Source organism: Gobio gobio (assembly GCF_949357685.1).
Source record: "Gobio gobio genome assembly, chromosome: 3".
NCBI lineage: Eukaryota > Metazoa > Chordata > Actinopteri > Cypriniformes > Gobionidae > Gobio > Gobio gobio.
The window spans coordinates 70905383-70920111 of record NC_137099.1 but is presented as its reverse complement, the minus strand read 5'-3'; the positions used below and the strand labels follow the sequence as shown (position 1 = coordinate 70920111).

Below are 14729 nucleotides of genomic sequence, written 5' to 3'. Positions count from 1 at the left end.
TTTACATACATTCGATGAGTAACACACACACACACACACACACACACACACACACACACACACACACACACACACACACACACACACACACGCTCATTCACACACACACACACACACACACACACACACACACACACACACACACACACACACACACACACACACACACACAATGTAGCTCAAACCAGTGCACACACACAAACACACACACACACACACACACACACACACACACACACACACACACACGTCGCGCCATAAGTGAAACACACACGGCCGTCCACTATAGCGTTACAGGGCCGCGGCGCGTGCGTGAATGATTCATGAGATCGGTAATGTCCTGCAGTCGCGCGGGATCGATGATATTCCGGTAATGCGACAGTCGTTTGTTTCTCTCTGACAGAAGCTGAACTCCCGGATCGGATCATCTCCATAGTGACCGCGGCGCGCACGAGCATTTGGGCAAAGTGTGTGAAGCAAAACAGAGATTTCCATGTCATATATGTCACATGACTAATGTTTAATAAGCTTCGTTTCAGTTCATTTCGTGCCACTTTATTATTGAGCTGAGGAACACAACATGCAGCCAGCACTCTTCTGCAACTCTCTTACTTTACTAACTCAACATTAACTCAACATTACTAACTAAAGTCAAGTCAGCTTTATTTATACAGTGCTTTCTACAGTGCAGATTGTTTCAGAGCAGCATCAAGTGTTAGACAGTATTCTAGGTTACTACTTGTGGAGCTTTTTTTGTCCAATAATTAAAAATGAATTTTTTTTTAAATTGAGTTGCAGGAAATTACCGGTCATCCAATGTTTTATATCAGCTATGCATTCCATTAATCTTGTGAATTGGTAAGTTTCTTCAGGGCGTGAAGAAATATAGAGCTGAGTATCGTCAGCATAACAATGAAAACTAACGCCATGCTTCCTAATGATATCTCCCAGTGGTAGCATGTACAGGGTGAAGAGTAGCGGTCCTAGCACTGAGCCTTGTGGTACTCCATACTGAACTTGCGATCGGTGTGACATATCTTCATTTACTACTACAAACTGATAACGGTCGCATAGGTATGATTTAAACCATGATAATGCAATTCCACTAATACCTACATAATTTTCGAGTCTATTCAAAAGAATGTTGTGGTCGATAGTATCAAATGCAGCGCTAAGATCGAGTAACACTAATAGAGAGATACAGCCACGATCGGATGATAAGAGTAAATCATTTGTAACTCTGACGAGAGCAGTCTCAGTGCTATGATACGGTCTAAATCCTGACTGGAAATCCTCACAGATACCATTTCTTTCTAAAAAGGAACATAATTGTGAAGACACTGCCTTTTCAAGTATTTTTGACAGAAAGGGTAGATTTGAGATTGGTCTATAATTGACTAAATCTGTAGGATCAAGTTGCGTTTTTTTAATAAGTGGTTTAATAATAGCCAACTTAAAAGTTTTCGGTTCATATCATAATGACAAAGATGAATGAATGATATTAAGAAGAGGATCTATGACCTCTGGTAGCATCTCTTTTAACAGGGTCAAGCATACATGTAGTTGATTTTGATGATTTAACGAGTTTAGCCAATTCTTCAAAACATTACTAACTCAACATTACCAACTCATATTCGCTGCTTTTGCGGTCATCGACGGCCTGTGTTTAGGGTGGAGTGGGTCTTTCTGTGAAACAAGCGTTAAATGTGTCTGGAATAGTTTTCCGGGACAACATAAATAATAAAAAGATGTCCTGAGTTTTCATGTTCTCAGATTTTTAACAAAAGTTCAAGTTATACCTTCTGTGGTGTAAATAAAGCTAAACCAGAGTAAAAGCATGTTTTAGCTAAAAGTTAAAAAAGACAAGCAAAATAACTGGAGATAAATATGAATATATGAAACTTTTTGAAAAATATTGCTAATGTGAGGTCATTTTTAAATATACAGTCAGAATATTTTTATTCAGCCACCTATTTAGATTACATATGATGGAAAAGGAAAGATGTTCATAACTACAGTAATTATGATGTATTTTACCCCACAGACTAGGGTTGGAAAAGCATAACGTCATTCTGAAAATATCAATAACGAGTACTCCCTACAGGCCTTGCTCTTCTCATATCATAGAAAACTGATGTTCAGCAAAACAACACGCTTTAAAACAAATGATATCCGTCAATGTGAAAGTCACCAGTGTCAGCTGCACACTAACGGATGGGGATTTGATGCGGAGGTTATTTGGGGAAAACAGCCCCACTCCTCCTCACTGTATTACAGTACGCTTGATAAGAATGACCCCTGACACGGGAACTGAAGCTCCTGGAAAGAGCTCGTGTTGTAAAACCTTGTTTCTGTTTTAATGAAGGAATCGGTGACAAATGATTCAAACACAAATACATCATATTTTTTATTAACAGATATATTTAAAATGGTTCGTTTGATTTTGAAAATGTTGTTAAAATGAAACAAATGAATAGATGATTTTCTCATTGATTTCTCAATAATTCCTTCATTATTTCATGTTCATTGATTTATTTATAAAGCACAAACACAGCAAAAGTTGACCACTGTGCTGTACAGAGGCAAGGCAAGGCAAGTTTATTTGTATAGCACATTTCATACACAGTGGCAATTCAAAGTGCTTTACACAGAAATGAAGTTAAAATAGTTATAAGTGAATAAAATAAAAATATATATAGTATAATAGTTATAATAGGAATTAAAAGGAAATTAAAAGGAAATAAAAATAAAGATGAAATCCCCTATCTGGGGTGAAAATAATAAAATAAAACAGTAATAATAAAAAAGAGATATCTCTAAATTTGAGTAAAAAAACTAAAGCTATAATGAATGAAAAGCAAGGGTAAAAAGAGAAGATCATGTGCGTCCCAGATAAAGGACGACCGCTCCATATCCCGGGACACACGGCCACACCCTCACCAGAGGAAAGCTGAGGATCGCCCGCATCGGACTGACCGGTTCACAGCTCTATAAGAGACACTGGCCTCAGAGTAAAGTGCTCTACAGACCCGTTATAAACCACTGCGGCATTCTGGGCCGTCTGAAGCCGTGACATGGAGGATCAGGGCCATCCGATACACAGTGAGTTACAGTGGTCCGAGAGATCCCGAGAGACATAAAGCAAGAGCACGCGCCACTCTTTCAACGTCTTTAAAAAACAGGAACATTTTAAAACATTAAGAGTCTGACCCTGGAGCAGTAAAGCAGCCATGAGAGGAGAGTTATAGATCATCTGCAGCTGAATAATAAACAAGTCCTGAGCGGATCACTAATAATAATACATGAGGATATATTTACAGAATATCTTCATGAACATGATCTTAATATCCTGGCACATGTGATCTCAGATGAACCTGTGAGATCAGGACTGTCACACACACACACTCACACACACACGATCTCAGATGAACCCGTGAGATCAGGACTGTCACACACACACACTCACACACACACAATCTCAGATGGACCCGTGAGATCAGGACTGTCACACACACACACTCACACACACACAATCTCAGATGAGCCCGTGAGATCGGGACTGTCACACACACACACACACACACACACACACACACACACACACACACACACACACACACACACACACACACACACACACGATCTCAGATGAACCCGTGAGATCAGGACTGTCACACACACACACACACTCACACACACACACACACACGATCTCAGATGAGCCCGTGAGATCGGGACTGTCACACACACACACTCACACACACACGATCTCAGATGGACCCGTGAGATCAGGACTGTCACACACACACACACACACACAATCTCAGATGAACCCGTGAGATCAGGACTGTCACACACACACACTCACACACACACAATCTCAGATGGACCCGTGAGATCAGGACTGTCACACACACACACACTCACACACACACGATCTCAGATGAACCCGTGAGATCGGGACTGTCACACACACACTCACGATCTCAGATGGACCGGTGTGGAGGATCAGGGTCACTCATGTCTTTGATTTGGTCCATGTGTAGGTTCGACTGAACAACAGCAGAGAAAGCAGAGGAATCTGACCTGATAATTCCTGTCTGGGGTCAGAGGTCGCGCGCGTCCGCCCCGGCACCGGAGATCAGTTAACGCTAATGAAGGGGAATGCTGGGTAATTGCGTCGGGGAGCGAGGGAGTGCTTTGATATTGCTCTCTCGTTTGCAGATTGTATTTTCACATCCACTCTTTTCTTTCTCTCTCGCTCAGAGGAGGGAGCTCAACTCAAATACATTTCCTCCTTTTAATTTGTTCCATAATTACCGCAGTCCGACTTCCCCCATCCACTGAACCACAGACGCGTCCCGCGGGAAACGCTTCACAGACACGGCGCTTTTGTCCTCCGGTATCGGGTTCATTTCCACTCTTCCCTTATTCCCGGATTAACGGCGTTACTGCACTGCAGCCGCTACAGGACCTCAGAGAGCACAGCCTCGCTCAGAGCAAAGTCACCTTGAGCTGCGAACGCTGGAAGAGCCGGATCCATACCGGAGCAGAGCCGCTCTAGCAGACGCTCCGACACACACACACCCGTCCACAGGTCACACACACACACTCCCACCGCGGCCCGTCCACAGGTCACACACACACACTCCCACCGCGGCCCGTCCACAGGTCACACACACTCCCACCGCGGCCCGTCCACTGGTCACACACACTCCCACCGCGGCCCGTCCACAGGTCACACACACTCCCACCGCGGCCCGTCCACAGGTCACGCACACTCCCACCGCGGCCCGTCCACAGGTCACACACACTCCCACCGCAGCCCATCCACAGGTCACACACACTCCCACCGCGGCCCGTCCACAGGTCACACACACTCCCACCGCGGCCCGTCCACAGGTCACACACACTCCCACCGCGGCCCGTCCACTGGTCACACACACTCCCACCGCGGCCCGTCCACTGGTCACACACACTCCCACCGCGGCCCGTCCACTGGTCACACACACTCCCACCGCGGCCCGTCCACAGGTCACACACACTCCCACCGCGGCCCTTCCACTGGTCACACACACTCCCACCGCGGCCCGTCCACAGGTCACACACACTCCCACCGCGGCCCGTCCACAGGTCACACACACTCCCACCGCGGCCCGTCCACAGGTCACACACACTCCCACCACGGCCCGTCCACTGGTCACACACACTCCCACCGCGGCCCGTCCACTGGTCACACACACTCCCACCGTGGCCCGTCCACTGGTCACACACACTCCCACCGCGGCCCGTCCACAGGTCACACACACTCCCACCGCGGCCCGTCCACAGGTCACACACACTCCCACCGCGGCCCGTCCACAGGTCACACACACTCCCACCACGGCCCGTCCACTGGTCACACACACTCCCACCGCGGCCCGTCCACTGGTCACATACACTCCCACCGTGGCCCGTCCGCTGGTCACACACACTCCCACCGCGGCCCTTCCACAGGTCACACACACTCCCACCGCGGCCCGTCCAAAGGTCACACACACTCCCACCGCGGCCCGTCCACAGGTCACACACACTCCCACCGCGGCCCGTCCACTGGTCACACACACTCCCACCACGGCCCGTCCACTGGTCACACACACTCCCACCGCGGCCCGTCCACTGGTCACACACACTCCCACCGCGGCCCGTCCACAGGTCACACACACTCCCACCGCGGCCCGTCCACTGGTCACACACACTCCCACCGTGGCCCGTCTGCTGGTCACACACACTCCCACCACGGTCCGTCCACTGGTCACACACACTCCCACCGCGGTCCGTCCACTGGTCACACACACTCCCACTGCGGCCCGTCCACTGGTCACACACACTCCCACTGCGGCCCGTCCACTGGTCACACACACTCCCACCGCGGCCCGTCCACTGGTCACACACACTCCCACTGCGGCCCGTCCACAGGTCACACACACTCCCACCGCGGTCCGTCCACTGGTCACACACACTCCCACCGCGGCCCGTCCACTGGTCACACACACTCCCACTGCGGCCCGTCCACTGGTCACACACACTCCCACCGCGGCCTGTCCGCTGGTCACACACACTCCCACCGCGGCCCGTCCACAGGTCACACACACTCCCACCGCAGCCCATCCACAGGTCACACACACTCCCACCGCGGCCCGTCCACAGGTCACACACACTCCCACCGCGGCCCGTCCACAGGTCACGCACACTCCCACCGCGGCCCGTCCACAGGTCACACACACACTCCCACCGCGGCCCGTCCACAGGTCACACACACTCCCACCGCGGCCCGTCCACAGGTCACGCACACTCCCACCGCGGCCCGTCCACTGGTCACACACACTCCCACCGCGGCCCGTCCACAGGTCACGCACACTCCCACCGCGGCCCGTCCACTGGTCACACACACTCCCACCGCGGCCCGTCCACAGGTCACGCACACTCCCACCGCGGCCCGTCCACTGGTCACGCACACTCCCACCGCGGCCCGTCCACAGGTCACACACACTCCCACCGCGGCCCATCCACAGGTCACACACACTCCCACCGCGGCCCGTCCACAGGTCACACACACTCCCACCGCGGCCCATCCACAGGTCACACACACTCCCACCGCAGCCCATCCACTGGTCACACACACTCCCACCGCGGCCCGTCCACAGGTCACGCACACTCCCACCGCGGCCCGTCCACTGGTCACACACACTCCCACCGCGGCCCGTCCACAGGTCACACACACTCCCACCGCGGCCCATCCACAGGTCACACACACTCCCACCGCAGCCCATCCACTGGTCACACACACTCCCACCGCGGCCCGTCCACAGGTCACGCACACTCCCACCGCGGCCCGTCCACAGGTCACGCACACTCCCACCGCGGCCCGTCCACAGGTCACACACACTCCCACCGCGGCCCGTCCACAGGTCACACACACTCCCACCGCGGCCCGTCCACTGGTCACACACACTCCCACCGCGGCCCGTCCACAGGTCACACACACACACTCCCACCGCGGCCCGTCCACAGGTCACACACACTCCCACCGCGGCCCGTCCACTGGTCACGCACACTCCCACCGCGGCCCGTCCACTGGTCACACACACTCCCACCGCGGCCCGTCCACAGGTCACGCACACTCCCACCGCGGCCCGTCCACTGGTCACACACACTCCCACCGCGGCCCGTCCACAGGTCACGCACACTCCCACCGCAGCCCATCCACTGGTCACACACACTCCCACCGCGGCCCGTCCACAGGTCACACACACTCCCACCGCGGCCCATCCACTGGTCACACACACTCCCACCGCGGCCCGTCCACAGGTCACGCACACTCCCACCGCGGCCCATCCACAGGTCACACACACTCCCACCGCAGCCCATCCACTGGTCACACACACTCCCACCGCGGCCCGTCCACAGGTCACACACACTCCCACCGCGGCCCGTCCACAGGTCACGCACACTCCCACCGCGGCCCGTCCACTGGTCACACACACTCCCACCGCGGCCCGTCCACAGGTCACGCACACTCCAACCGCGGCCCGTCCACAGGTCACACACACTCCCACCGCGGCCCGTCCACAGGTCACACACACTCCCACCGCGGCCCGTCCACAGGTCACGCACACTCCCACCGCGGCCCGTCCACAGGTCACACACACTCCCACCGCGGCCCGTCCACAGGTCACACACACTCCCACCGCGGCCCGTCCACAGGTCACGCACACTCCCACCGCGGCCCGTCCACAGGTCACACACACTCCCACCGCGGCCCGTCCACAGGTCACGCACACTCCAACCGCGGCCCGTCCACAGGTCACACACACTCCCACCGCGGCCCGTCCACAGGTCACACACACTCCCACCGCGGCCCGTCCACAGGTCACGCACACTCCCACCGCGGCCCGTCCACAGGTCACACACACTCCCACCGCGGCCCGTCCACTGGTCACACACACTCCCACCGCGGCCCGTCCACAGGTCACACACACTCCCACCGCGGCCCGTCCACAGGTCACACACACTCCCACCGCGGCCCGTCCACAGGTCACACACACTCCCACCCGTCAGACGTCTCCACCTTCAAATATCATCGAAGTCAAACCTCAGAATATTCTTCAGTCTCTATTATTGTTCTCATTTTCTGAAGAAGAGTTTCTGACCACACATGATGTTCCTCCTCTCGTTCTCCAACACAAATATCTCTAGACAGAGTTTACTGGAGAAGAGGACAGGCTGAAGATAATATGTGTGTTTGTGCTCAAAACAGATGCACTTCATTCAAAGGGAAACAAGATGATTTTCTGACCCCATTGGCAGATATTTGTTCTTGTTTTGAGCACAAACTCACATAATATCTTCAGCTGTTCCTCTTCTCCAGTAAAAGTGTCTGGATTTAAGAACGTTGAGACATTTGTGCTGGAGAACGAGGCGGAAAAGGAAGAGAAAGAACAGATCATTAAAGACTGTTTAAAGATGATGAATCTGCTCTCCTGCTGTCGTACTGTAGAGCAAAAGGCTGATGAACAAATCTTTAGTGCAACGGTAACATTTTCACAAAGACTGAGAGAGACACACAGATAAAGGGAGAGACAGACAGTCACAGAGAGAGAGAGAGAGAGAGAGAGAGAGAGAGAGAGACACACACAGATAAAGAGAGAGACAGACAGTCAGAGAGAGAGAGAGAGAGAGAGAGAAAAGAGAGAGAGAGAGAGAGAGAGAGAGAGAGAGAGAGAGAGAGAGAGAGAGAGAGAGAGAGAGAGAGAGAGAGAGAGAGAGAGAGAGAAGCGCAGCTCTTCGGCCTCAGCTGGTCTGGAACGTTCTGATCGATGGCAGTGAAGAGAGTTCACTGTTCATGACCTGAAACACAAGCACACACTCACTCACACACACACACACACACACACACACACACACACACACACACACACACACACACACACACACACACACACACACACACACACACACACACACACACACACACACACACACAGTTCTTCTCCAGGTCTTTGTTTTAAAGGAGGGCATCGTGACTTGTATCCGCTCTGAGCTCCATCAGCGTCTGTCCTCCGCCATCGGACGCTTCCTGATCTTATCAGACGCTACTGGATTACTGCACCACTCATCAATGATTCAGGGCCTTTATTCTGCTATTCTCTGAGGAACATCATCCATTCCAGCATGACACGAATGTCTCTTCATTCAGCGTGGAGACTTCAGTTTAGTAGGTTAGCACGGCGTCATTCGTGTTTAATCGGTTCATTGATATGAGTTTGTAAACAGTTGAACAGCACATGACGAAGAAGTCAAGGTGTCTTTATTCATACTCAAAATAACACACTTCAAAATGTAGAAGAGAATAAATCCTGTAGGGCTCTGACAAACGAAACCCTTGTATAATCCGTCCGGGGGAAAGTCTCTCTCCCCTTCCCAGGTGTGCAGGGCCTTTATCCCGTCTCTCCCCCGGTGACTGAATCAGAGTCATCATTCCCTTGACCTCCGCACTCGATCCTCACTCGCTTTACCCCCCTCAGTTCCAGAGAGGAAGTCGGCCACAGCATCTGCGCCCCACCTTAAGAGGCTGTGGAGCTCCACACCATCCGCGTGCTGGTCTCCTTCATACGGTGGAGCCCCTGGAGGGGCGCGAGGTCCCAGCAGAGAGTGCATTCCCATCCCTGGAGGCAGTGACGGAGGGCGAGGACGGCCCAACCAATGCCAAATACTCTTTTTCAATGGTGCTGTATCTAGTCTCTCTGTTTGAGAGCTTTCGGCTCTCCTCTGACCACCTGGGACAGGACTGCCCCCAGCCCCTGTCCAACACATCTGTCTTTGCCTCCCCTAAGTGACCTGCCATTGGGCTACAATAAGCCGCATGGAAAAGCCTTTCCTGGGTTTCTTCTTGTCTGGGTGTCTTGGGCCATCTGATACAACCTATCATTTATAATGGCAAAATCGGAATAGGAGAGCGGCTGATCCGGCTGGAGTAGCTGTCTGGATTGTGCGGACCTGGTCATACACGTATTCAAGCGTTTCATCTTACTCAGGTGGCATTGGCTCTCGTTCTCGTTTCCTCGTCCCCAGCCTCTTCTCCTGTCTCCAGCCCTGTCCCCAAGAGGCATCTGCACACCTCAATAATCTCTACCCAGAATCAGCGGATGCCTAAGGTGGGGATCCACCGCCACCTTAAAGGCGTTTGCACACTAAGGCCGAAATTTTCGCGTGCCTTTTTTTGTATTCGTGATCTGAAAAATTAGTCACGCACAGAGACCTTGCACACTGAGTCCGATGCGTATTAATGAATGCGTTACGAAAAAAACGCAAAACAACACAAAATGCCGTCTTCCACCTCCTTATCAAGGATCTGCGGGATTATCCAGACCGGTTCAAAGTTTACTTTAGACTGTCAGTGCTGGAGCCACATATTAAAAAGAAGACCACCAATTTCCGTGAATCAATTGATCCTGGACAGAGACTGGCAGTATGACACACACACACACACACACACACACACACACACACACACACACACACACACACACACACACACACACACACACACACACACACACATGTTTGTTTTTGTGAAATGTGAGGACATTCCATAGGCGTAATGGTTTTTATACCGTACAAACCGTATTTTATATCCCCTTACACTGACCCTAAACCTAGCCCTCACTTTCACTTTCACTTTCTGTGAAAAAAAAACTTGTTCTGTGTGATTTATAAGCATTTTGAAAAGTGAGGACATGGGGAACGTCCTCATATTTCACCCTCTTTTTGTAATACCCATGTCATTATACACATTTGTGTCCTGATATTTCACGAAAACATGCCCCCACACACACACACACACACACACACACACACACACACACACACACACACACACACACACACACACACACACACACACACACACACACACACACACACACACACACACACACACACACACACACACACACACACACACACACACATCCCTGCTTCTGAAGGGATAAGCCTATTGTTTTTATAAATGGATAATATATTAATATTATATTCCATACATTATCAGAGCTTGGCAGACAGAATTATTATATATTTTAGATTATAGTTAATTTAGTTAATTAATAGGTTATAGCCTAATTAATGTTATTATTAATGTATCATTTTAATCAGACAAAATAAATAATCCTGCCACATAAAGTTTGACATTTATTAAAAGAATATTTTGATAAAAATGGGACAAATAATTACATAATAATATATTCATCAAGTAAATTAATAAAAAAATAAACATTTTTGAATTTCAGAATTGCCAAAAAAGTGATTTGTGGTTCAGAATGACTGCTTAAAGGGACAGTTCACCCAAAAATGAACATTCTGTCATCCTTTACTCACCCTCAAGTTGGTCCAAACATGTTTACATTTCTTTATGTTGAACACATATGAAGATTAATTCCTACTGTGGAAGTCAATGATGCCCCAGAGCAGCCTGGGTACAAACTTTCCTCTAAATATCTTCTTTTGTGTTGAGCAGAAGAAAGAAACTCACACAGGTTTGAACATCATGAGGGAGAGTAAATGATGACAGAATGTTTTAGTTTGGGTGAACTATCCCTTTAAAGTGCACCAAATAGGCTACTAAAGAGTTCTTTAGGAATAAATTAAATAATCAAATGTAAAATAATATAAAATGTTATATTTTATATTGTGGTGAATGGGTGTCCCTTATTCTGCCAGACTGAAGGTGGAAACCCTAGTGTGTCGTCAACGCTTCAGAAGATGCCCAAACTAATAGTTTCATTGTTGGGACTAAAAACCTAAAACTGGAAGCCATAAAGAGCAGGAATCCTCCAATGCCACATCCATTAATCTGCCCTACTCATAATGAAATGATATCAGTTCATGGTTTGTGTGTGTATAAGAGAGAAAGAGAAAATGTCAGTATTTCATTGAGACTTGAGATTAAATAAACTGCTTAAGTATTGTAGAGCTTGTAGTAGTAATTTAATTTTCACATGCAGACCGCAAGCACAGTTACACACATCTCAACAGTCTCAAGTCAAGTCAACTTTATTTATATAGCGCTTTTAACAATGTAGATTGTTTCAAAGCAGCTTTTTTCATCCCACAGCAGTTCATTACTATTTTACATTTTGCTGAATTGGTGGATAATTTGTACGGAAATTTTCCATATTCCTGAGATCAGGCGGGAAACTCTGAAGTAGTGTTTTCTTCTCCAGCTCCTGTTTTAAGTGCAGGTCAGCGATTCACGTCACGTTCGGCCCTGAAGTGAGGAACGCTCTGAAGACCAGCGGTGTGATGAAGCTAACGGCAGGTCAAAGGTCAGAGGCAGGCACTCCGAAAGGTCAAATCATCTGAAAGAGCTGCAGAAGGTCACGCACACACATGAACTTTAGCGGAGGCTGATGAGGATGTTTATCGATTGTGAGGCTCGTGTAACAGAACATGAGCAGCATTACTGTCCGTCCCCTTACTACAGTTCCCCACACACACACACACACACACACACACACACACACACACACACACACACACACACACACACACACACACACACACACACACACACACACACACACACACACACACACACACACACACACACACACACACACACTGCATGAGCTCTCCCATAACATAAAGATAACACTAAATAACCATAGAACTGACACACAACATTTGCTCTTAAAGTACTTACAGTAACGAGTTAAAGTTTCATTTAGGCCAATTCGACATTTTAATCAAAACCGTTAACGTTCATTAGTTTATAATTATTTTCTTTTTATTCAAACTCATCATGAGAGTGAAGTCCCGCTGGTCTTTTGTCCTCTAGTGTGCCGTATATCGAGTGAAGCGCTTCTAACAAGAGCAAATGTAGGGCGGGGCTTGAGTGTGATTGGATGATGGTGGTTTGCTATTGGTGGACCTCGTGTGAGTGACAGGTGGCCCCGCCCTCGTGATTAGAAGAGATTATTCTGTCAGGTTTGATCTCATGGTGACTTTCTGCTATAAAAACCCTCCCAAGCACAGATCAGAGTTTAAACGGTTTGTCCTGAAGCTGCTTTAATATGACATCTGACCTCCTGAAGCGCGTGAAGAGCGTCTCTGAGACTCATAATGATCGGGTTTGGGCTTAAATCTGTCTTTCTGTAAACAAGCAGTGAATAAACTGAAGCTCTGACGCGTTTCCTCCAGGAATCAATGCCTCACACGAACAGATTTATGTTGAGCTTGTTTAATGGAAGTTAAGCTTCATGTTTCCAGAGGAGATGCAGAACCTCAGCCTGATCTCTGAACACTCAACACTCATGTTCACACACAGAAGAATCTTCTATATAAGTGAGTAACTGCTGACATGAAAGCAAAACTACTGCGATCAAATGCTTGATGAACTCGATTCTCAGCGGAGCGATCAATAAAATGTGTGTGTGTGTGTGTGTGTTTAAGGCTTCAGGCCGTCGTACACCAGTGCTGAATCCATTGCTGTCGTCTGTGGGTCAAAACAACCTGCAGCGTCTCGACTGACCACTGGACACAAATCCTGATCACACCACCTGAAACACACACACACACACACACGTTTGTTTTTTTGAAATGTGGGGACAATCCATAGGCGTAATGGTTTTTATATTGTACAAACCGTATTTTCTATCCCCTTACACTGCCCCTGCCCCTAAACCTACCCATCACACACACACACACACACACACACACTCACCTCAGAGCCGCGTAGACGTCGGTGTGTGTGGCGTGCTCCCATGCGGCGTGATCCACCAGCAGCGCTCCTGTCATCGCACAGATTGAACTGAATAAGATGCTTCAAGATCTTCATCAGTAAGTGTTGATCACACACACCATCAACATAACATTGACCATTTAATCTACATTTGTACAACCCCAAATCAGAAAAAGTTGGGACAGTATGGAAAACGCAAATAAATAAAAAAAGAAGTGATTTCTAAATTTACTTTGACTTGTATTTCATTGCAGACAATATGAACACAAAATATTTCATGTTTTGTCTGGTCAACTTCATGTCATTTGTAAATATGCATCCTTTCCTGTCATTCAGACCTGCAACACATTTCAAAAAAAGTTGGGACAGTAAAGCATTTACCACTTTGTAATGTTGCCATTCCTTTTCACAACACTTAAAAGACGTTTAGGGACTGAAGACACCAAGTGATGAAGTGTTTCAGGTGTAATTTTGTCCCATTCTTCCTGCAAACAAGTCTTAAGGTGGGCAACAGTTCGGGCTCTTCCACACATTCTCTATTGGAGACAGGTCAGGACTGAGGCAGGCCAGTCAAGTACCCGAACCCTCTTCCTCCGCAGCCAGGACTGCAGAATGTGTGCAGAATGTGGTTTTGCATTGTCTTGTTGAAATATGCATGGACGTCCCTGGAAAAGATGTCTTCTTGAAGGCAGCATATTATGCTCCAAAATCTCGATGTACTTTTCAGCATTAATGGAGCCTTCACAGAAGTGCAAGTTACCTTTGCCAAGGGCACTGACACAACCCCATACCATGACAGACCCTGGCTTCTGGACTTGTTGCTGGTAACAGTCTGGATGATCCTTTTCTTCTTTGGTCCGGAGCACACGGCGTCCATTCCTCCCAAAAAATACCTGAAATACTGCTTCATCTGACCACAGTACACGTTTCCACTGTGTGATGGTCCATCCCA

The 14729-nt window shown here is 49.0% G+C and overlaps 1 protein-coding gene across 7 annotated transcripts in view; it reads right to left on the bottom strand.

Moving 5' to 3' along the window:
• Positions 1-12004: 12004 nt before the first annotated feature.
• Positions 12005-14729, bottom strand: part of LOC307123479 (acyl-CoA dehydrogenase family member 11) — a 21317-nt gene continuing 18592 nt past the window's right edge. For 4 of the 7 annotated variants that reach the window (XM_079812018.1, XM_079812015.1, XM_079812013.1 and 1 more), the window contains 2 exons: positions 13760-13826; positions 13261-13595 (listed from right to left, as the gene is read on the bottom strand). In XM_079812018.1, the coding sequence (XP_079668144.1) occupies positions 13761-13826 (66 nt within the window). In that variant the 3' untranslated portion in view covers positions 13261-13595; position 13760. Of the gene's footprint in view, positions 12405-13260; positions 13596-13759; positions 13827-14729 lie in introns of those variants that run through there. The other 3 variants (XR_013816171.1, XM_079812016.1, XM_079812014.1) reach the window with 1 other exon arrangement.